The sequence below is a fragment of the Scomber scombrus genome, chromosome 1 (assembly GCF_963691925.1).
Source record: "Scomber scombrus chromosome 1, fScoSco1.1, whole genome shotgun sequence".
Lineage (NCBI taxonomy): Eukaryota > Metazoa > Chordata > Actinopteri > Scombriformes > Scombridae > Scomber > Scomber scombrus.
In genome coordinates, this window is record NC_084970.1 from 2,388,554 (window position 1) to 2,411,705 (window position 23,152).

The 23,152-nt window shown below is 41.3% G+C and overlaps 2 protein-coding genes across 2 annotated transcripts in view; one reads left to right on the top strand and one right to left on the bottom strand.

Annotated features, from left to right (window-relative positions):
• The first annotated feature begins 1,646 nt into the window (after nucleotides 1-1,646).
• On the top strand, nucleotides 1,647-10,766 carry tollip (toll interacting protein). The gene is made up of 6 exons (XM_062419364.1): nucleotides 1,647-1,818; nucleotides 3,374-3,523; nucleotides 5,595-5,777; nucleotides 6,469-6,621; nucleotides 7,295-7,379; nucleotides 7,576-10,766. Exons 1-6 carry the CDS (start codon nucleotides 1,786-1,788, stop codon nucleotides 7,797-7,799), a joined length of 828 nt encoding a protein of 275 aa, XP_062275348.1. The 5' UTR covers nucleotides 1,647-1,785; the 3' UTR covers nucleotides 7,800-10,766.
• A 274-nt stretch (nucleotides 10,767-11,040) lies between these two features.
• The window catches only part of LOC133979209 (mucin-2-like), a 48,671-nt gene continuing 36,559 nt past the window's right edge, over nucleotides 11,041-23,152 (bottom strand). The window contains exons 31-49 of the mRNA XM_062417686.1: nucleotides 22,709-22,950; nucleotides 22,320-22,491; nucleotides 21,837-22,087; nucleotides 21,470-21,653; nucleotides 20,146-20,371; nucleotides 19,382-19,554; nucleotides 19,219-19,288; nucleotides 14,945-15,054; nucleotides 14,804-14,835; nucleotides 14,550-14,718; nucleotides 14,003-14,098; nucleotides 13,508-13,548; nucleotides 13,237-13,340; nucleotides 12,819-12,981; nucleotides 12,628-12,726; nucleotides 12,112-12,240; nucleotides 11,973-12,020; nucleotides 11,684-11,796; nucleotides 11,041-11,242 (exon numbers count right to left, since the gene is read on the bottom strand). Coding sequence (XP_062273670.1) covers nucleotides 11,041-11,242; nucleotides 11,684-11,796; nucleotides 11,973-12,020; nucleotides 12,112-12,240; nucleotides 12,628-12,726; nucleotides 12,819-12,981; nucleotides 13,237-13,340; nucleotides 13,508-13,548; nucleotides 14,003-14,098; nucleotides 14,550-14,718; nucleotides 14,804-14,835; nucleotides 14,945-15,054; nucleotides 19,219-19,288; nucleotides 19,382-19,554; nucleotides 20,146-20,371; nucleotides 21,470-21,653; nucleotides 21,837-22,087; nucleotides 22,320-22,491; nucleotides 22,709-22,950 — 2,624 coding nt within the window. The remainder of the gene's footprint in view (nucleotides 11,243-11,683; nucleotides 11,797-11,972; nucleotides 12,021-12,111; nucleotides 12,241-12,627; nucleotides 12,727-12,818; nucleotides 12,982-13,236; nucleotides 13,341-13,507; nucleotides 13,549-14,002; nucleotides 14,099-14,549; nucleotides 14,719-14,803; nucleotides 14,836-14,944; nucleotides 15,055-19,218; nucleotides 19,289-19,381; nucleotides 19,555-20,145; nucleotides 20,372-21,469; nucleotides 21,654-21,836; nucleotides 22,088-22,319; nucleotides 22,492-22,708; nucleotides 22,951-23,152) is intronic.

Consider the following 23,152-nt stretch of genomic DNA (forward strand, 5'->3'; position numbering starts at 1 on the left):
CTACCCGATGTGAGTCGCTACCTGATGTGAGTCACACATGCGCAGTAGCGTCCGCCATCGTCCGCCATCTTTGACCGTTATGTACGGCAACTCCGCTTGGAAAAAACACATTATTCACCCGACTCAATTGCGATTCGTGAGAAATATAAACTTTTGAGTGCATTTTACATCTCTAAGGTTATAGTTTATCTTGTATTTTAAATATTGTTTTGTCAGCTGCAGCACTGTAAGAGTTATATCTGTTTCCTCATGTTTATGTGTGTAATGTTAATCTAACAGCAGCAGTAGTGTTGGTGTAGTTACTGCAGGGCTCCAGCAGAGGGAGTGTAGAGCTGTCAGTCATTACACATGTGACCCGAGGGAAGTTTGTGTGTCTGTGTATTTTTCACATTAATACTCATAAATACTTCCTTTAAGGGCTTTTAAAAAATATATATAGAGTCTAAGTAAAAAGAAAAAAGTCCCAGTCACATCAGCCGCTAACTCAGATCAGGATATATCAATAAAGTTTATATTTTAAAAAACTAATGAACACTGCGCATGCGCGACTCACATTGGCCGCTTGGTCGTACTCACATCACGCATGCGTGAAAAATATGCTTGTGTATAAATACTTCTCCGGTTACATACAAATGTAAAAACTTGTGTTGAACTTCTTTTGTTTCTATACTTTGTGCAGATTCGCATCCAACTGCTGAAACGTGTATGAAATACATCTATCCAACATATAACAGTAGTTTGTCCAAGTGGAGTTGCCATAAGTAGCTGTCAAAGATGGCGGACGATGGCGAACGCTACTGCGCATGTGTGACTCACATCTGGTAGCGACTCACATCGGGTAGTGACAACCACTACAGCAGCAGGGGCTGCCAATCACCGCCGCGTTAGACCCGCCCACTAAATCCTGAACACAGGAATGTTGAAGCACAGTTTGTGAAGCCTAGCTCCACAATTCAAATCTAAATGGTTGAAATGCTTTTTACAACTTTTTTAGAAATACATTTATGACCTATTTAATGTGTTTAGAATAAAATGTCTGAATTCACTTAACACAGTCTTTAAAGACATAGATGAATGAACTTGGACTTTTAATTTCTCTAGGGTGAGCCTCGAGCCATTTCACTCAAGCCCAAGACCCATCCACAACTTCGGATGCTTGTGCAAAGTTTTGTGAGTTTTCAAGCATCCCTCGTCCTTCAAAAACAGCTTTCGATTTCATGCAGAATAATGAAACCATGGCAACGGCTTTTGAAGAAAACTCAAAAGCTTCACTATTTAGCATCATCAAGGTCTTACAATTTAGCTGACCAAAATTCACCTGCTAGAAGTAGTTTGTCAACGTATAGGCCTCATAACTTCCTGTTGCCAGTAGGTGACACTATAGAACTCATTATGGGCTTGTCCTACTTGTCTTCAAACTAAGCACATGTAATTATACAGTGTAATAAATAAGATTTTTAAAAAGACAATGTAGGAAGGAAAAGCTGAGAAAAACCACCTGCCAAGTGGGTGGAGCAGTACTTTTCTTTGAGTTTATCAAACAGATTGGAATAATGATCCGGATTTAATCTGCGCTGCACATTCCGACACAGCAGGGGGCGCTAATGCAGCTGTCGTTAAAAAATAAACACTGCAGCCATCTTTTTTGACACTTCCGGGTACAGTCTAATCAGGGAGTCGGGCTGCACAGCTGGGTTGATCTTTAATGAGCTGATCTGTAGAGGTTCAGGACGTCTCCAGGTAAACAACACTCGATCATCTCAACTCAGACTGTGAAGAGGCAGCATGGCGACCACCATCAGCACCCAGCGGGGACAGGTAACGTGTTAGCAGCTGGTTGACAGGCTCAGCGGGACTCAGTTAGCTTGGCTGGAGTTTGTCAACATTTCTAATGGAAGTCATCAAAGTGCAGCATACGCGCTCTGCTTCCCTCACACTAACCCGCAGGTTATGTACCGAGACAACAACATGGAACGGAAACGTTATGTCATGAGTTTACGTCAGCTTAGTTTGTAGTTTGTAGTCTCTGAGTTTAACCAAGTAACACACACAGTCACTGTTAGTGTTAACCCATGATTCATCAGCAGCGACGACATGAGCGTCAATGACAACTGCTGCTGAGGCCTGAAGCACGAAGCAGGTTCCGCTTAGTGTAGCTGTACAAGTGTGTGTGTGTGTGTGTGTGTGTGTGTGTGTGTGTCCGTGTCAGTAGTGTGTCCCCCGTGTTAGAAGTGTGTTTTCCCAGCACTAACTTACCTCCGCGGTTTCAGGACTTAAACTTTGGTCAGTTGAAGTAGAGAGAACTGGTTGTCATGGTAATCACCTCAGAAGATGATAGTTTGGAATAAGAAGAAAGACAGCTGGCAGACACAATAATCTTAAACCCCGCAGTCAGCACTAATTCATGTCTGTATAGTTAGTACAAATGAATGGTTACATGTATACACCTGACTGCCTGCGGTAGTATATCTTGCTGTATTGTACTTGCATACATACTGATACTTGCCTATGAAGGGATCAGTGAACACTAACACGATGAAGTGGAAGCACTCTGCTTTTGGATAACTGCCATGCAATGGAAGGATAATATACACTAACTACCAACAAAATGTGTACATTCAGCTTTTTTGTCAATTTTTGAAGAAAATGTCTTACTACATATTTGTCTGCCCATCTACTATGTTATATAGAAATTGGTATTGTAATATTAAATAGTTTTTGATATATGATATAAAGGTCAGTCAAAAGTTAAGATGATGGTCACTGCTATTCTGCCAGGCTAGTTACTGGTAGCAGGAGTTTCCATCATGCTGCCCTGTTTAGTGATGTGTAATTATCATTAGTGAAAGCCTGTCATACTCTTATCAATCTGCTGTTCCAGGAAATGCTGTACAGTGTTTGCCTGTTGTGTACACTGTTGATCACATGCACATGACTTGTACAAGCTATGAAACTATGGTCCATATCATTAGGGTGAATAATTTCCTCCTGATGATTTTCACAAGATTTGAATGAATAAGTTGTATTTCTGACAACCAATTTTCCAGTCGGGAGACCATTGCACTTTTGAAATTTCATGTTAACTTTTTTTAAAATTAACTGTATAATCTATACTGACACAAATAAAATCAGAATAATAGATACCATACGCTCAAAACAATGTAAAAACCTAACACAGTATTTATAGTTAGCTATATACAGTAATTAAAGTCAATTATAAATCCATGTCCCCATCCCCCTTTATCTTACTAATTAATGGACCTTCAAATATTATAAACATTTTTAGATAAAATCCAAACAGACCATAGCCTTTCTTAAAATCAGCAAAAAATGTTATTTTAGTTATATTGTATTTGTATTTATTTATGTGCAGGTGTATATTGGGGAACTTCCCCAGGACTTCCTGCGGATCGCTCCCACCCAGCAGCAGCAGCAGGTTCATCTGGATGCTCAGGCAGCCAGGCAGCTGCAGTATGGAGGCTCACTAGGCACTGTCGGCCGACTCAGCATCACAGTGGTCCAGGTAAACACAGTATTGACACAGTACACAATTTATTTGAAAGCATGGTATGAATGACTGGATTATATATGTATTGGAACATCATCACTCTAGTAACTGTTAAATCAACAATAACAAACACTGGAAGTGTGAAAACAACAGAAATGTGTCACTGTCACTGTAGATAATCCAGAGGATACACTATCACACTACCTGCTATTGATTCAATTCAGTTCAGTTTCATTTATATAGCGTCAAATCACAACAAAAGTTATCTCAAGGCATTTATTTACATAGAGCAGGTCTAAACTGTACCTTTTTAATAGTACTGCTGATGTTGTGGTCTGAGAGTTGTGACTCTCTAATGTTCTTTTTTTTAATAATACAGGAGCACACTGTCATTCAAGTTAACCTCCACCAACAGTCTCCAGCTTTGTTAGCTTGGTGAGAATGAACAGGATCATTGTAGCTGGCTAACATCATGTTAAACTAAGGGCTAATAACCAGAAAAAGTTGTACACTCCGTATATGTCAAAGGAAGCACCTCTTCCTTCATGTCGGGTAGTTCAGATCCCTTTGCATCATCCATCACAATCATGGAACATACACATTTGAAGGGTATAAGTCCACTCATGGCCACTTACAAAATGCCTGTTACGGACCCCCCTAGGCCCGCACACAACAATGCCATATGTAATCAAATTAAAAACCTAATTCATTCATTCAGTTGTGTTTTAATACAATAAAATATATTTCCTAGCCCTCAGGATTCCTGTTTGCATAAAAATCCTGACACGGTTTAAAATGGGGAATCAGTCAAGACTAGAATTTATTGAGAGACTTTGGGTTCCCTCAGATCTTTGATCCCCCCCCCCCCGCCTCATCACCATGGGGAGCAGGGCTTTCAGCCACTCTGCCCCCCGACTCTGAAACTCACTTCCTCCGGACATCAGGAATCTGGACTCTCTCCCTCTCTTCAAATCGAGGCTAAAAACTAACTTCATTTAGAACTGCATGCCCCACTTAACCTGAACCACTACTTCACCTTACTCTGTTTTGACTGTTCTTATTGTTTTGTTTATTAATTGTACGGTGTCCTCGAGTGCCCAGAGAGGCGCCTTCAAATAAAATGTATTATCATTATTATTATTATTATTATTATTATTATTTTTTATATCTGGCTCCATTCACAATCATTCCATCATACTCTTTTAATGATTTAGGTGATGATTCCTTAGAATAAGATGAGAATGTATTGTAGAGATCTGGCCTCTTCTATGTTGATGCTGGGTCGTGACTGTTCCAATACTGTTATAGGGAGACAGTTTGATGAATGCTTTGCTTTGAGCTAATTAAGCTGCACAACTTAGTATTTGTGTTTGTCTTTGAGCTCATTGAATGACTTTTTAAGTGTTTAGGGCACCAAATAAAGAATTCAATGGTGGAGGGGAGCAGTGTCTGTGTCTGTGCTCAGCTTGCTGCCATGCTGGATAAAGTACATTAGATTTCTATGTCTCTTAACCTACTAGCGCTCTCTCTCTTGATTTGACCACACATCTATCATTTCTGTACAGTTGTTATTTTATTGTTGTTTTTTGTAAGCACTCTCTTCCTTCTGGTGCAATTATCCCTTAGGCAAGCAGGCCGCAGCTTCATTGCAGCTAATGTTAATGTTCAAAAGATTCACCTAATTATTACAAAAGTAATGCTAGCTCCTTGATCCTTAGCTACATCCCACTGTTGCAAAGAAACACCCATGTCATAAGTGTCCAGTTATACTGTCAGGTTACCAAAAGTTAATCCCCACCTTCCAGTCACAATTGAAAAGTTGTAGTGGCCATGTATATGTCCATGTATGTAGCATGCCATGCTAAGCTTTTTTAATGTGTGCATGTAAATGTAGTCCATTCAGAACAGAAATGATGTAGAATAGCATAAAAATGTAGACTGCTCGTTCCATATTTTAAATCATCCCAAATGTATACTGTACCACCACCCACTAAATACATGGAAGTCATGGGTCAGCTGATCTGTGATGTAACAAACTTCAGTGTATCACCTTACTGAAGCTGCCCTGTTTGTTTTTGCTGCACAGGCCAAGCTGGCCAAAAACTATGGCATGACCCGCATGGATCCCTACTGTAGGATCCGACTAGGCTACGCAGTCTACGAGACCCCAACCGCTCACAACGGAGCCAAGAACCCACGCTGGAACAAGGTGATCCAGTGTACCATACCTCCTGGGGTGGACTCCTTCTACCTGGAGATCTTTGATGAGGTGAGGAGATGGAGGAGGTTACACTGGCCATAGAGTTGTGGATCATCTGAACTTCTAAATATGTATGTATGTGGGGACTGTTGCATCAGAGTCAGAAATCTACCATTTGACTAATCTCTGAAGAAAGTAAAAGTCTTTTACATAACAGTACCTACACTAACAGTTATAAGCCACTTACACTTTTGATTAAGTAATTCATAAAAATAAAAAAAAACCTATACATTTTATACAAGTTACACCTGATTGCCCCAGCTATAAAATGGTAAATGGAACTTAAGTGTTCCTAGTAGAAACAATAAAAACCTGTCAGATGTATAAAACCACAGTTTCTCCTTTTTAATGCAAGGGAATAATTCATGACCTCAGTTTGTTTATCAGATAATGAAAAATAATGTTGCTTGGAAGAAAAAAAAGAAGAAATGTGGGAAAAGTGATAGCCTATATATGTGTACATTTGCCCAATATTGAATTAGTTTCACTCTCAGGTGACAGTTGCACCATATATGATTAAAGATCCTCTTCAGACATGTTTTAAACAAAACAATACGATACAAAAAGAAACATCTAGATAATGACCAGCCAGATCCTTTTAGAACTGGTGTTCAACTCTGAACTGCAACTAGTGACAGAGCAGCAGCCTCATGTCAAATGTGATTGAATGTCTGTGTGTTTCTGCTGATATGCCTTCCAGAGAGCATTCTCCATGGATGACAGGATAGCATGGACACATGTCACTATCCCTGAAGGCTTGAGGGAGGGCAGTGTGGTGGATGAGTGGTTTAGCCTCAGTGGCAGGCAGGGCGACGACAAGGAGGGCATGATCAACCTGGTGATGTCCTTTGCTGTGAGTACATGTACACAAACCCCATCAAAAAGACTCAAATGGATGGATGTGCATTTTAATAAAGCAAAACTATTAATAATGCATCTAAAACATGTTGGCATTACTCTTGACTGTAGAGTAGATAATTAAATGGGATTTTAAGTCAGACCTTAAGATAGAATATGGTAAACACACCCATACATGTTTAATTTTTCTTTATAAGTTTAGCTGATTATACCCCTGATTAGGTTCAGGTAGGTTTGAACTATGCTGGTAATTATGTGATGTCACTGGACTGCATTAATGGATGAGGATGACAAAGGTGTATTTTGTCCCACTTTGACAGGTGGAGTGTAGAGATGCTAACAGGACAGACTAAAGTGAAATTACCACCACTCAAAGTCTGAGTTGCCAGCTTGACAAGCACACAGTGCACATCAAATAGTTTGAGCTATAAAACAAGGAGAATACCAATGCGATGATCCACATCAGAGAGACAATATATGCCAAATCCTTCACTGGTAACACCATGAAAGATTACAATTGTTATGTATTTATTTATTTTAGCTTAGCCTTTTTCCTTTTTTCCTTTTTGTCTTTATTTTACCCGAGTATATTGTCTGGTTTTTAATACTCGATACTTGATTGTAAATTTTGACTTCATCCTGTCCTTGTCCCTGTGTCTTTGTGCCAGTCCTTACCAGCAGGGATGATGACTCAGCCTGTGGTCCTGATGCCTTCTGTGTATCAACAAGGAGTAGGATATGTGCCCATTGCAGGTCGGTCACACACACACACACACACACACACACACACACACACACACACACACACACAGACACAGACACAGACAGACAGACAGACAGACAGACAGACAGACAGACAGACAGACAGACAGACAGACAGACAGACAGACATCAGGTTAGGCTTGGAGACTACAAATGTATAACAACACTGATCATCTTGTGTTGCCAGGAGTGCCTGCAGTCTATAACCAGGGCATGGTGCCCATGGCAGTGCCAGCAACCATGCCAGCTGTTGGTGGCCAGGGGCCAGTGTGCAGCGAGGAAGACCTGAAGGCTCTACAGGACATGTTCCCCAACCTGGACAAGGAGGTGGTCCGTACTGTGCTGGATGCACAGCAGGGCAACAAGGACGCTGCTATCAACTCTCTGCTGCAGATGGCTGAGGAGCTCTAACTGCAGAATACTAGCTCACAGCGGACATGCCAACATACACACATTTATGCATGCACACAGACATATACAAACAGTCTTAAATGATGGAGAGACTGTCCAAACTCAGCATAAATACATACACACACGTACATACATATAGAGTCCTCCCATAGTGTGACTAATAGCTCACACTCTGCAGCCATATCAAAGTTCCCACCAGCTCCACCAACTGGTAGCCACAAAGATCTATTTCCTGTCCCTATCTTGTTATATGAAGCCTTGGCTGCCACTGCTAACACACAGCTGTCTGTCACCACTGACACTGGATCCTCCAAGCATTGCAACACGTGTGTTGACCTTTGTTTTATGAAGTCGAAGCTTTAAGGTGATATCACTGGCAGATGTATTCTTTAAGTCACAGTAGAGACTATTTGAGATAGGTATTTGGTTGTAGTGTGCCTTGATGGGGATTGTAAGTCTTACTAGCCCAAATCATTTTGTTCATCTTGATTGTTTCAGTGTCATAATCTTTTAACCTAGTCTGTATTCTTCCCTTGATTTGTGTTGATTTGCACTGTTTGAGCTATAGAGTTATGATCAATGTACACAGCAGACCAGACAACAGGCTTCAGCACACACTCTCCATCCTCTCATTATGATGATGTTGTTGATAGTGTGTGGAGAGCCTGTTTGTAGTAACCTCCAGTGATCTGCTTCTGTTTCTCATGTCACTAGAAAATGTTTAGTGCATTCAAAATCAGTCAGGTCATAATGAAGTATTAGATTGTATAGAATTATATATGGTGATTAGAGGCAGGGAATGGAGACGACCTGAGGGATTGTATGTAAATGGCCACACGGCCAGGAGAGTTTTAGAAGAAGTGACAAAGTTACTTTACAAAGTTTTGATGTAACCAATTTTCAATTGGAGAAGAATGAAAAGAGTTGATATTATGAAGTAATATCCTGTGGAGTCACATTTTTATGTAACTGGACCTTTGATAAAGACACGTGATCGGAATGAAGTTGTTGCTTCATCTAAATGTTCTACACAGTACATAGGTCAACTAGAAAAGTAACTTAGCTCCATTTGTAAGGAGCTAAATCTCCACAGCCGTTTTCAGTAATACTTCTTACCCCCTCAGCCGTGGGGCCTAAGATGACAGTGACCAAACTTTTAAAACCACATTTAGATTGCAGCTGAATTAATAATTAATCATTTTGAAAAATTAAGAAAAGAAAAAACAGTTGTTCAAAGCCTGATTTGTTTAACTGTACACTAAATAATCACTACAATGTAATACATAAATAAATAAAGCTGATTTCATGTCCATCACTGGATTGCCCAGTATAATAGTGCAATATCAACATCCAGATGGTGTTTGATGCCAGATACAATCTACATGACACATCAGTGTTTTACTTTGTTTCATGTATGAAATCTGGCACAGCTTGTATAATATATTAATGAATTCTATATTTGTGTTTCTTTATATTAATTGTTTCATTTCACATTCACTGACACAGACCTGTCAACCAATCACTGTGGACATAGTGATTAAGTTCATTGATGATAAGTCAAATTAGATCCTTTGTTAATACGACCCCAGGCTTCCATGAAATGTGCTGTGCATGTTGATAGTCGTCAGACACTGACTCTTAATGTTTATGCTGGACTGTGCTCGATGTCACAAACAGGCCTACAATTTTTATCAAAAATATTCAACACATCACATTACTCCAACAGCTTCCACTCCATGGGCGTAATTCATATGTCAAAGTGTAGACCGTTTTGGCCTTTCATCCAATGTTACTTCCATTAAAATAAGAGTCACGCTTTTATAATAAATTGCCCAAAAACACAGAAAGTACTAACAGTCCTACTGACCCCAATGTTATCTGAGCTCTGACTGTCCTTGTCAAAAACAGAGATGATGGTGATACATATTTTATCTCCAGTGAAGTCTAGTTGCTCACACTGACTTTTTCAATGTGACTTTTAGTTTTTGAGTTATAAGAGGTTGTTCAGTGACTCATTTTGGCTTAGGGACACTGAATATGAATGTGAGTGCTTATCTTGTTGTGCACTGTCACTGTAGCAACCTGTGACTCAGTCTCTGGGCAGAAACTGACTCACATGTCTGTGTTATACACACACACACACACACAGACTGTCATTTCCAATATTCAAAATAAAAGCCCATGATGGTAATTTTATCATAACAGGAAAGTCATTATGAGCTGGGCTTTTCGAAAAAGTCCCTGTATTTAAACAGGGAACTCAGAACAAGCCCCATAGATTAACTTTACCAAAACAGGAAGCTCAGAATGAGACTTGTTTTTTATCCAAAATAAAAGTGCCCAATGGTCACTGTATGTTAACAGGAAATGAGAAACATAGTTTTTCAGAATACATTTCCACTCCACTTATTCATACTCAATTTAAACCTTAAAATGTTTCATCTTTCATACATGTTTTATTCAACTTTTAACTCCCATTCATACTTAAAAAAAAAAAAAAAAAAATCAATACAGCTGGTTGAGATGTCCTAATGACCCAACCATTTCCCTCTTTTCCAAATTATTCATACTCCTTCGGCTGCTTTCTTAATCAAAATTAAAGCCTGCAATCCAAATCAGCGTCAGCCTTTCAACAGCAAGTATTCACACTGCTGTTTATAGGTTAAAAGATGTATAATAATTGTGGCTGATCACTTGTGATTCCAAAACTATTGCTGTTTGAATCATTTTATTCAGTGTTATATGTCTTTGTCTAGGTCTTAAACTTATTTCCCTTTTTGTTTTGGTTTTGTGACTTCATTGTGACTGCTTCTGCCATTTCCAATGTTAGCTAGAGCTCAATCTGTGCGCTCCAACATGTCACACTATCATCAATATATTTGTGAAACAAACTGAGTCTTTAGTTTTTTTTGGTTTTCTGCTCTGTTCCTGTGCTAATGTTGCAGATGATAAAAAATGTTGCTCTTTCTGGTGGTCTGTGTTAATGTTCATCACTCTAGCTGGGATCAATAAGAATGTCGATGCAAATGTTCATATTGCAGAAGTATAATTTTAATAATTATCATCAAAGAAATTCTAAAATAAGAAAGTTTACATCACAGTAGTATGTTGTGACAGGAAAAAGAGAAAACGAGCTATAAATAAAACCTTACATGAATAAGTAAAGCTAGGGTGAAGTTTTGCATAGTGTCTGTAAGATTTCAGTCAGGTGATAATTAACTGTAAAGCATTAAGTAAGTAATCAGCGTCTCCGGCGGGGCTGTGGTTTGGCTGTGGTCCCCTCCACACACACTGTTTTACTGCAGCTGCACGTTTCCACGACAGTGTAGGTGTGCTGGACTTTGGAGTTGTCGGCACAGGTCAGCTCCACTTGCTTCTGACTGGTGGAGGCCTCTTGGCAACACTCACACTGGTGCATCATCTTATTAGCCGCTGCAGAATATCTGCACACACAGACAACAGCTCTTATGACAATGTAGCCTCTGGGGACAACGTCCATATATATTTACAGAACATAAACAATGGATTAGAAAAAGAATTTGAATAATTGCTCATGGCTTATCAATAACAACAAATCTGTGACTTATGAACATTTCTAACTGCAGACATCATGACATATAGTAAGAGTTATCAAGTCTGCAGTTGTAATTTATTTAGAAATAGATATTGGTCCACATGCCCTGCAGCTGTTTTCCAGAAAAAGCGGTCAAACAATCCATAGGAGGGGTTCGTTAAATAATTAAAAAGACAAAACAAGTTTGATGCTGGAGGAAGATTTTCCACAACCTGTCACCCAAAAGTTTTTATGAATAGCTTACAAATTCCACCTGAGAGAACTGAAATTACAGTGGATTGCTGATGAAGTTGATGCTAAATAAACTCACATAGATGAGCTTCCACAGTGTCCAGCACAGGATGTCATGTTGACTGGCTGCACGCTCTTACAGCCGTTCACCTCGATGACTGTCTCCTTACTCTGGACCTCACAGACACTGCGCTGTTTGCCTGGAACAAACAGCAAGGGTTAAGGCTCTATTTAATGCTATATGATACACAGGTTTATCACCCAAAGTCATGTTTCCATTCTTAAAATGTGTCATGTTCATAATTTAATTTTATTAATTGTGTGTGTGTGTGTGTGTGTGTGTGTGTGTGTGTGTATTGTGACTCCACTAACTTACAGGTTTTGCAGCATCCATTGGCATCAGTTGTCTCGGTGCCCTGGAGGAGGAAGACATGCAATATTGTGTTTTAAACATGAACGGCATGTGTTAGGGGCAGGGAGAGGGGTATGAGTTTCTGGCCAACTCACCGGTTCACAGTCCAAAGGATTAAAGTGAGGACAGGTGGTCTCGGTCTCCTTGGTAACAAGCTGTCCATTGATCTTCTCACATGTATATTTCACACACTTGTTGTTGGGGGGTACAAAAGTGTCATTCACCTGTATCAACAGGAAAAACAAAATCTAAATCAACAGGGAGAAAAATGATTTTACTTTTTTTGGCTCAAATACAAGTACAGCTTGGCCCAAATGCCACTACATTTCTCGAATTCCACTAAGGTGTTTAACAAGAACTTTGAATGTGTTAAAGATGATATTTTTTGTTTTATATTTAGTTTCATTTTATAAAATGTTTTACAACACTCGAAGGAAGTCTTATTTTAGCTTTGAATTAAAGGTATTTTTGTTTGTTTTACTTTCATTAACAAATATATACATTGTTTAAGTGGTAAAAAGTATTCTCTTGCTATAGCCAGCATCCCCTTTCTTACTGTATATTGTTGGCTATCAAAACTGAGGAAACACTCACACAGCTCACTCACTGACCTCAATGATTTGCGTTGTGTTGTCAGGTGTGGTGAAAATACAGCTCTTCTGAACACACTTCCCACAGCACTTGCCAGATACAGTCTGATATTCATAACCCTGGAGACAGAGGGACAGAGAGACAGTGAGGGAGCTAGCTCCTTCGAATATGAAATGTGTGTGTGTTAAATGTTTGTTTGATGTAAGCTTACTTCAGAGCAGTCTGTTTTGCAGACAACGGGTTTGCAGTTAATGATGTTCAGCTTGGTGATGGGATCCATTTTGGGGCCACAATAACACTCCTGACAGGGGCCAGGCTTGAAAGGTTGCATTGTTATTCCAGATGTTTGTCCCGATCCTGATGGTGATGCTGTTGTTCCAGATGTTTGTCCTGATCCTGATGGTGATGCTGTTGTTCCAGATGTTTGTCCTGATCCTGATGGTGATGCTGTTGTTCCAGATGATTGTACCGATCCTGATGGTGATGCTGTTGTTCCAGATGATTGTCCTGATCCTGATGGTGATGCTGTTGTTCCAGATGTTTGTCCCGATCCTGATGGTGATGCTGTTGTTCCAGATGTTTGTCCCGATCCTGATGGTGATGCTGTGGTTCTAGATGTTTGTCCCGATCCTGATGGTGATGCTGTTGTTCCAGATGGTTGCCTTGTTACTGATGGTGCTTCTGTTGGTGGTTCTGATGTTGTGTGTGGTGTGGTGGGTATTTTTTCACCAGGCTAGAGAATACACATTGATCAAACATCAATCCAGGATTTTAAGGAAACTTTCACAAATTTACCTCAGATCATTTTGTTCTGTGTTGCCTTTAAGCTCTGGTCTGTTTTATGCTCACACTCACTTCTCACAAACAAACCAAGAATTGTAAGGGGGGGGGGGTGCTTACTTTGTACTCAGTCATGTCATGGATACATACACCTTTAGGTTCTGTAGGGACATAAAATATACATGAATTAGGTCAGCAGAGTAGTAATGTAGATGTGTGAAGAGTAAAGCAGTGTTTTACCCAAAACACGTTTTTTTAAAGCCCTTCATGTGAGGATTAGTTATTTCAGATCTAACTGTCTGACTATAAACTGTAAACAAATATTCAAACTAAATTGCTGGACTGAAGCCTGATGGGTACTTGAATCAATAATTCCATTAAATACTATCTTTACTTTAAATAGAAAATGCATCAAAAATCTGTACGTGCTACTGACACATGTTGATGTAAATGCTTTCCTTTCCTGTCTAAGGCTGCTTTTTTTTTTTTTTACAACAGATTAAATTAGTTAGATGTTACCCTGTGGTAAATTTAATTTCATTCTTTTCATTATTCCTCTTGAAAAATGACTTTTTGTATTTAATTTCTTGATAGATATCATATGCTGACACATACCACACTTGTAGGATTGGCAGCAGGTGTCGTTAGTGACAGTGAGATAGAATCCCAATTTGCAAGTGGGAGGAGTGGGACACAGGTTGGTGTTGCATTCTGTTGGGTAAAAAAGAATGGAATTATTACCGTTAATGTTGAGATTTGCCTCAGTTTGCCTTGAATTACTTGCTAGTATAGAGGTAACAATAAGTTAAAGAACTATACTTCCTAATCTTCAAAGCCTTGACAAAGTATTACATTAAGGTTACATCTGCTTGAATTTAGGATAAAATGATTGTTGTGAGGCAGGACAATTACATGTGTCCATTGAATATTGATTAAAAAGTTTGCTCTATATTAGCAAGGTAACTGAGGAAAAAGCAAAGGATGTTCATCATGATGGGATGGCATATCTAAAGTATGCCTCTGCAAATTGATTTTTCTTGACCTACAAAATGAAATAAAATAGAAAGTCAACATATTCTTCAATCTAAAATGTTGTCTCCAAATATGTGCTCCTATCACAAAGTGACAGAATCACATTTGATTCCGTGAAACTGTAACTGACCACATGACTGCGTTGTGCAGCAGCCATCTGTTTTGTTGACCAGCTGCTGGCCAGGCTCGCTGCAGTTGGGACTCTGTACTGATGGGCACTCAACAGGCTGGCACTGGACACTCATTGAGTCCTTGTCACACACACAGTTGCTGCAGTCACTTGTCCATGTTTCACCAGGCTGTTTAAGAAAAAGGAACCAGTTCAGGCATACAGCTCATGCTTAGCTAATGTAGATGAATATATGTGTTAAGCAGAGTTCTCACCTGTTTGGGTTGTCCATTAGGTCCAACACAATCTGAAATTCAAAAAGAAACAAGCATTTCTAGATGTGTAGGTGTGACATATATTGTGAAAAATATTCTATGTCCAAGTCAAACCAAGTTTACTATTTGATCCCTACTTACCACAGGATTTAACACATGTTTCATAGACTGTGTTGAATAAGGTGGTGCCTTCAGGACAGAAGCAACCCTCCTCAGTGTAGTTAGTTGATAAATCGAACTTCTTGTTGTATCTGTCGTCAGAAATGGAATTACTTGTTATTATAGAGATGTGAAGACTTGGAGATGTTTTGAGGTATGGTCAAATAACAAGGAACTCAGAGTGGAGACTAAGAATGAAAAATGTTTAATCACTTATCATAACACATATTTATTAGAGTTAACAATACACAGTAAAATGTGCAAAAGTGCCTGTTAATTGCAACCATGACTCTAGGATCTATTTTTCTGAAACCAGCACATTTCTTTAGATTTTGGTGACCACTAGTGGTTCTTTCTTGCATGCGTGCATTTATTGCATTTTTGCTCCTCTGAATATCTAACAAGACTCAATTGTGTCTTTAAAAAACAATGAACATAACTATGTCTACATGCAACATATCATCCATTATTTATCCAATACAAAGATATAAACAGTCCTCATATCTTTCAATAAACAAATATAAAATTGAATTTTAACATGTTAGTAATTAGAAAAGCACACAAAGGTCAATTACCATTAAATCCTAGTGTCTCACCTGAATATTTAAATACTGTAATTAAAGAATGCAGCCACACTGGGCTAGTAGTGCATGAAGCAAGTAGGATTTTGGAGAGATGTGAGCGATCCTTCCATAAAAGGTGGTCTGGACAGGCAGAAAGTGAACATAATCCCCTGAAAATATGAAGTATGTTTCTGCCTGCACATATCAGTGCCATTTTTGATATATTTATCCATCCATCCATCTTCTTTCCGCTTATCCGGGGTCGGGTCGCGGGGGCAGCATCCTAAGCAGGGAAACCCAGACTTCCCTCTCCCCAGCCACTTCGTCCAGCTCTTCCCGGGGGATCCAGAGGCGTTCCCAGGCCAGCCGAGAGACATAGTCTCTCCAGCGTATCCTGGGTCTTCCCCGGGGTCTCCTACCGCGGAGGAGCAGCGGAGGAGCAGCGGGTCTACTCCGAGCTCCTCCCGGATGACCGAGCTTCTCACCCTATCTCTAAGGGAGAGCCCAGCCACCCTACGGAGGAAGCTCATTTTGGCCGCTTGTACCCGCAATCTCGTTCTTTCGGTCACTACCCAAAGGTCATGACCATAGGTGAGGGTAGGAACGAAGATCGACTGGTAAATCGAGAGAGTTCTTCACCACGACGGATCTGTACAGAGTCCGCATTACTGTAGACGCTACACCGATCCGCCTGTCGATCTCCCGCTCCATCCTTCCCTCACTCGTGAACAAGATCCCGAGGTACTTGAACTTCACACTCGGCGGCGAACCGATCCAGTGAGAGTTGGAGGTCATGGTCTGATGAAGCCAACAGGACCACATCATCTGCAAAAAGCAGTGACCCAATCCTGAGGTCACCAAACCGGAACCCCTCAACGCCCTGGCTGCGCCTAGAAATCCTGTCCATAAAAATTATGAACAGGATCGGTGACAAAGGGCAGCCCTGGCGGAGTCCAACCCCCACCGGAAACGAGTCCGACTTACTACCAGCTATGCGGACCAAGCTCTGACACCGGTCGTACAGGGAACGGACGGCCTGTATCAGGGGGTCCGATACCCCGTACTACCGGAGAACCCCCCACAGGACCCCCCGAGGGACACGGTCGAATGCCTTTTCCAAGTCCACAAAGCACATGTGGACTGGTTGGGCAAACTCCATGCACCCTCAAGGATCCTACAGAGGGTGTAGAGCTGGTCCACAGTTCCATGACCCGGACGAAAACCACATTGCTCCTCCTGAATCCGAGGTTCGACTATCCGACGGACCCTCCTCTCCAGTACCCCTGAATAGACCTTACCAGGGAGGCTGAGGAGTGTGATCCCCCTATAGTTGGAACACACCCTCCGGTCCCCCTTCTTAAAAAGAGGGACCACCACCCCAGTCTGCCAATCCAGAGGCACTGCCCCCGATGTCCACGCGATGTTGCAGAGTCGTGTCAACTATGACAGCCCCACAACATCCAGGGCCTTGAGGAACTCCGGGCGGATCTCATCCACCCCCGGGGCCCTGCCACCGAGGAGCTTCTTGACCACCTCGGCGACCTCAGCCCCAGAGATAGGAGAGCCCACAACCGGGTCCCCAGGCCCTGCTTCTTTACCTGAAGGCGTGTCGGTGGGATTGAGGAGGTCTTCGAAGTATTCCTTCCACCGATCCACGACGTCCCGAGTCGAGGTCAGCAGGGCAACGTCCCCCCCATACACAGTATTGACGGTGCACTGCTTCCCCCTCCTTAGACGTCGGATGGTGGTCCAGAACTTCTTCGAAGCCGTCCGGAAGTCGTTCTCCATGGCCTCACCGAACTCCTCCCATGTCCGGGTTTTTGCCTCAGCGACCGCCACAGCCGCCCCCTGCTTGGCCTGCCAGTACCTGCCTGCTGCCTCCGGAGTCCCACAGGCCAAAAAGGCCCTATAAGACTCCTTCTTTAGCTTGACGGCATCGCTCACCGCCGGTGTCCACCAGCGGGTTCGGGTATTGCCGCCACGACAGGCACCGACCACCTTGTGGCCACAAGACCGGTCGGCCGCCTTGACAATGGAGGCACGGAACATGGCCCACTCGGACTCAATGTCCCTCGCCTCCCCCGTTACATGGTCAAAGTTCTCCCGGAGGTGGGAATTGAAGCTCTCTCTGACAGGAGACTCTGCCAGACGTTCCCAGCAGACCCTCACCATGCGTTTAGGTCTACCAGGTCTGACCGGCATCCTCCCCCACCATCGGAGCCAACTCACCACCAGGTGGTGATCAGTTGACAGCTCCGCCCCTCTCTTTGCCCGAGTGTCCAAGACATGCGGCCGCAAGTTCGACGACACGACTACAAAGTCAATCATCGAACTGCAGCCTAGGGTGTCCTGGTGCCAAGTGCACATATGGACACCCTTATGCTTGAACATGGTGTTCGTTATGGACAATCTGTGACGAGCACAGAAGTCCAATAACAGAACACCGCTCGGGTTCAGATTGCGGGGGCCGTTCCTCCCAATCACACCCTTCCAGGTCTCACTGTCGCTGCCAACGTGAGCGTTGAAGTCCCCCAGCAGAATGATGGAATCCCCAGAGGGAGCACTTTCCAGCACCCCCTCCAAGGAGTCCAGAAAGGGTGGATACTCTGAACTGCCGTTTGGGCCATAGGCACAAACAACAGTCAGGATCCGTCCCCCCACCCGAAGGCGGAGGGAGGCTACCCTTTCATCCACTGGGGTAAACTCCAACATATAGGCGCCAAGCCGAGGGGCAATAAGTATTGCCACCCCTGCCCGGCGCCTTTCACCAATGGCAACTCCAGAGTGGACGAGAGTCCAGCCCCTCTCGAGAAGACTGGTTCCAGAGCCCTTGCTATGCGTCGAGGTAAGGCCAACTATATCTAGCCGGAACTTCTCAACCTCGCGCACCAGCTCAGGCTCCTTCCCCGCCAGAGAGGTGACATTCCACGTCCCTAGAGCTAGCTTCTGCAGCCGAGGATCGGACCGCCAAGGTCCCCGCCTTCGGCTGCTGCCCAGCTCACACTGCACTCGACCCCTTTGGCCCCTCCTACGGATGGTGAGCCCACGGGAAGGGGGTATATTTATGTTTTATTTATTTCTCCTGACCATTGTGCCCCAGCAGTATCCAACACCTCAAGCTTTTGCCTGAACTGTCCAATAGCAGCTCTGACTTTATATTTGATTACAGGTCAGGTCTTGAGGCTTAAGACTCATCCTGAAGATTCAAGGACAGCCAAATAAATGTATTGTTAAATGTTTAATCTTAGTTGATAGCTTTTTAGTTTGATGTTTGGAAGAACACAGAACATCAATGTATATCAATATATAAATAATAAATGAAACTATCACTATCATCATCAATGTTTAAAATTACACCCCTTTTTTTATTTACTTTTAAGTGAAAGAGGAGCATCTTCACCCACACTGTAGATTAAATACAACATCATTCTTTCTGCTATGAAATGACTGCAGGTATTTAATCAACTGCACAGACAAGATCTGACATTGTAATTGAAAACTCACTCATCAAAGAAAACAGTGATCAGAATTTTGGATGATCATGTTCATGTGGATAATATTGATGCTGATGTTATGAAACATCTTTAATTCCAGTTCTTGACATCAAAAATATAAACATAAGAATCAAGTAAGTGGTGTGTAAATGATTAGAAACAAACCAACAAAAACACATTGAACTGACATATACTTTACCTTTCATTGCACGTACGCTCTACAGTAGGACCACAGGCCATGTACACTTTTCCACTTGGACACTTGTGTTCTGTAAAATGAAGATTTGTTTATATGATTCAGAAATCTAAGCAACTGTATTATTGTAGGCCTATAATACAGACTGCAATACTATATATCTCACCGCACTGCCCATTGGTGTCATTCCTCCAGTCAATACAGACTCCTGCATTAGAGCACTCAGAAGCATAGGCCTCTAGGTTGGAACAGCTATCATTGCCACCATTGCAAATGTCATTCACACAGGATTGCACAAATTTTCCAGGGGCTATGACTGAGTGGCACGGAGCAAATAAGCTGGAGAGGAAATACAAACCATAACAGTGTATCAGGAGAAGTGATCAGAAGAAGGTCATGCTTAGTAGTGGTGTTGTATTAGACGGCATTACAATGTACAGGTTGTTTTTCTGCTGGTCACAGAGTGTAAATAGCAAAGAGATTATCAATACACCCATATTCATCAGTTCTTTTGTTGAACAGTCTCTGTAGGCAGTAATGTTGATTCAAACTGGGGTGTCTCTCTAAAGCTTGAGACAACAGCAGTATATAAACCATATCACAACAGGTGCACACATTGTTTCGGATGTAACATAGAAAAGACCCTGTGGGAGACACATCTTATGAGTTGACATGCTGCTCTTCATTAGGGTTATGGAGGGCCAAAAGAGTGACTATTCATCATTCAGATCTAAAACTGCACATTTACACTGTAAAATGTGGCAGAACATTTGAGAATGCCTTTAAAACTGCCTTGAGAATCATAAAAAAAACTGTTTGCTATTTCAATGCACAAATACACAAGTACTTTGAAAAGTGTGGAACTGTGTAGCAATAAATCAGCCTCAGAGACTAAAAGGTTTTTTTTAAATATGATGTTGTTCCCCCCACCTGCTCGTTAGGAGATCACAAATGGCAGGTTTACAAACAGACTGGGTTTTTGACTGTGGTGGTGTTGAGGTGGTCTGGGGTGTCATTGTAGTAGTTATCGTAGGTGGGGTTGTGGGGGTGACACAGGGTTTATCTGGCACACGCCATTGGCCTGCAGATTCTGTGCAGTTTTCCACCTGGCCGTTGGGAGAACGACAGTCATTGTTCTGGGAGTTGTCACAGGTTCCTGGAAAAGGAGAGGCAGCATGATGAGGCCAGAGCATAGTTTCTTATGTGTAATGATACACTGATGACTTGGATTTAAAATGTATCTTTGTCTTCTGTGAGCATGCCCTCACCTGTGGTACATATAAGATTCATATCAGTTATCAATTAATCAATCAATTAATCTTTATTTATATAGCACCAAATGACAACAAAAGTAATCTCAATGCACTTTTCACATAGAGCAGGTCTAGGCTGTACTCTTTAATTTAGAGAGACCCAACATTCCCACATGAGCAGCCTTTTAATCACAGCAGTGTACAGACACCATCAGTACTTTGCTCACACATTGCTGCAAGTCTTTTGCCACACCGCTAATATTGATGTAATATGCAACTGTGCTGTTGTGCTGATCTCCATGGCAGGGTCATGTAGCTAAGAGCCACTAGTCACCCTGTGCCCTTGAGTGTGGACACACAGAACTCTTTTCTTAACGGTAGCAACACAGAGCCTGCCTGACTGAAGTATAACACCAACAGTCATTACACAAATCTGCCTGCTGATCACACAATTAGTATTTTCTACATCCCACATTCAGTGGGCCAAATAACACAAACCCAGAAGCGAGACTTTCTTTGGTGTATGTGCCAGTCCATACATTTTATAGGACTGAATGGGTGCCATTATTTGGTCCAGTATCCAGCTCTTACAATACATCCATGTTTCTGTCATTATGTTTTTGTTTTCCCATGGTGCAATACACACCCTACACATACTTTCATACACAGTATATAGACCCAGTTAACTTTACATATGGTGTGTTTTCTTTTCTTTTATCCCTTAAGTACATTTAGTTAAGATCATATATTGTATCTTATACTGTTGTTGACTTTTTTAAATAAGTGCTTTTGAATATACATGCTGTTTACTTAATGTTGCATGAGAGTAAATACTACCAATCACTACTAGTTATAGTTCATTAGTAATCAGTTCCAAAATAATTTATTCCTATAACTTGATACAAAATAAGTGATAAATGAATAAATCAATAAATAATTAACCTTCTGAATGTCAAAGGTAATCTTAATGCCCTACATTAAATAATGTTATAATAACTTACCACACTGTCCCTCAGTGTTCCCACCAAAGAGAGAATTGGGAATGTCAATGCTGAATGTGGAGCCCCTATAGGACACTTTTGTCTTGATCTCCGGTATAATCAATGATACTATCATATCTGTGCCAATGATGCGCAGAACAGAATTGCTGTAAGCTGGATAGATGCGTTTCTGATTCACATAAACCTGCAGGATAAGGAGAAAAAAGATATGAGAGAAGACTGAACCACATCAGCACTTCTAACCCTAACTGCATCACGCATCAGACTGCTATTACTGACAGACTACTATTAAATTAGTAAACTCAAAATAAAGTGAGACGCTGACACTAAAACAACAAATGTATTGACATTTTGAATAGGTGCTTACCGCATTAGCTTCTGTTCCTGAAGTCTTCAACCGCCGAGTCAGTACTACCTCATAGGACTGGTATGTAACAGTGAGAGCCTGGGTACAGAATGTGATTTCTGAAGGATCACAGTCATGTTTATTTAATGTAATAGTCAGGTTATATTTGGTAATAATCTCTTTGACAAGGTAGTAAGAGCAGTCTTTGTTGAAACGGTATGATTTTCCATCAAATGTATTGTAGTTGGATCCACCCCAGACACTGCACACACCTGCAGGATAAAAGGAACGATGTGTGGTAAATAAAGGTAAGAGCTGGAACAGGCAAAAAGTGTCATTATTACCCCCATCAAGAAGGCTGTAATTGTTAGCAGTTATCTACAAAAAAAACCATCTCAGTCATGGTATTGCTGTCAAGAGTGAAAACACACCGCCACAATACTGTCTGTTGCATGCAAAAGACTTCAGTAGTAAAGCTAACTGTATTGAAACTTTTCAACTTACATTCACATTCATAGTGGGGGCAGCATCCATTATCATCATAGCCCTTCACAACTTTACGTCCATTGACACAAATGGGTTGCTGTACTGTGGGACAGGGCTTAGGTGTCTTTGTGACCTTGCCATTGGTGCAAATAGCTGTGGTGCAGTTGTTAACTGTCCAGGACTCTCCATTCTGGATGGGGATAAGGAAACAGCAGGTCATACAGGAAAATGGGTATGTAAAACTGTAATGTTGTATTTACAGATGCACCAGCCACAGGCCAGTTTTCAGCTTTTTAAAATACTGGAAATTGTAATCATCCAGGAACATTGCAATTGGTACATCTCTAATAGTGTAGTTAAAATTATTTTTTGAGATGCAGAGAGTCTTTATTTGATATATATTGCACCTTTCTTGGTGGATACTCATCATTGCAGTCCAGGGTAGTTGTTAATGGAGTGGAAGTAGGAATACTTGTGGTCGTAGAAAAGGTTGATTTTGTAGTAGTGATGATCACTGTAGAATGTACAGTTGTGCTAGGTATCGGTGTTGTGGGACACGGAGTGGACTGTTTCTCAACTTTACAAGATGCACTGCAATGTGCAATGAAACACCACCCTAAGCCATCAGTGACATTGTACACCAAGTCCCCTGTGAAAATCAGTGGAGTAAAAAGTTTAGAATTCAACATTAAAGGCTAACATAAACAATTTTTAATAATAAAAGAACCTTAAAAATGAAGACTGGAGTAATTTACTTCATATAGCCAAGACTGAACTAATGTTAGCAGACTTAGGTCTAGACAGGTTCATTACTTTGATTTCAATACTTTCATTACTAGAAAACAGGGCCA

Excerpts from the sequence above, each read along its gene's own strand:
- tollip (XM_062419364.1), top strand. The coding sequence starts at position 1,786 with ATGGCGACCACCATCAGCACCCAGCGGGGACAG. Across the intron at positions 1,819-3,373 it reads TCAGCACCCAGCGGGGACAG|GTGTATATTGGGGAACTTCC; the intron begins GTAACGTGTTAG and ends ATTTATGTGCAG. Across the intron at positions 3,524-5,594 it reads TCAGCATCACAGTGGTCCAG|GCCAAGCTGGCCAAAAACTA; the intron begins GTAAACACAGTA and ends TTTGCTGCACAG.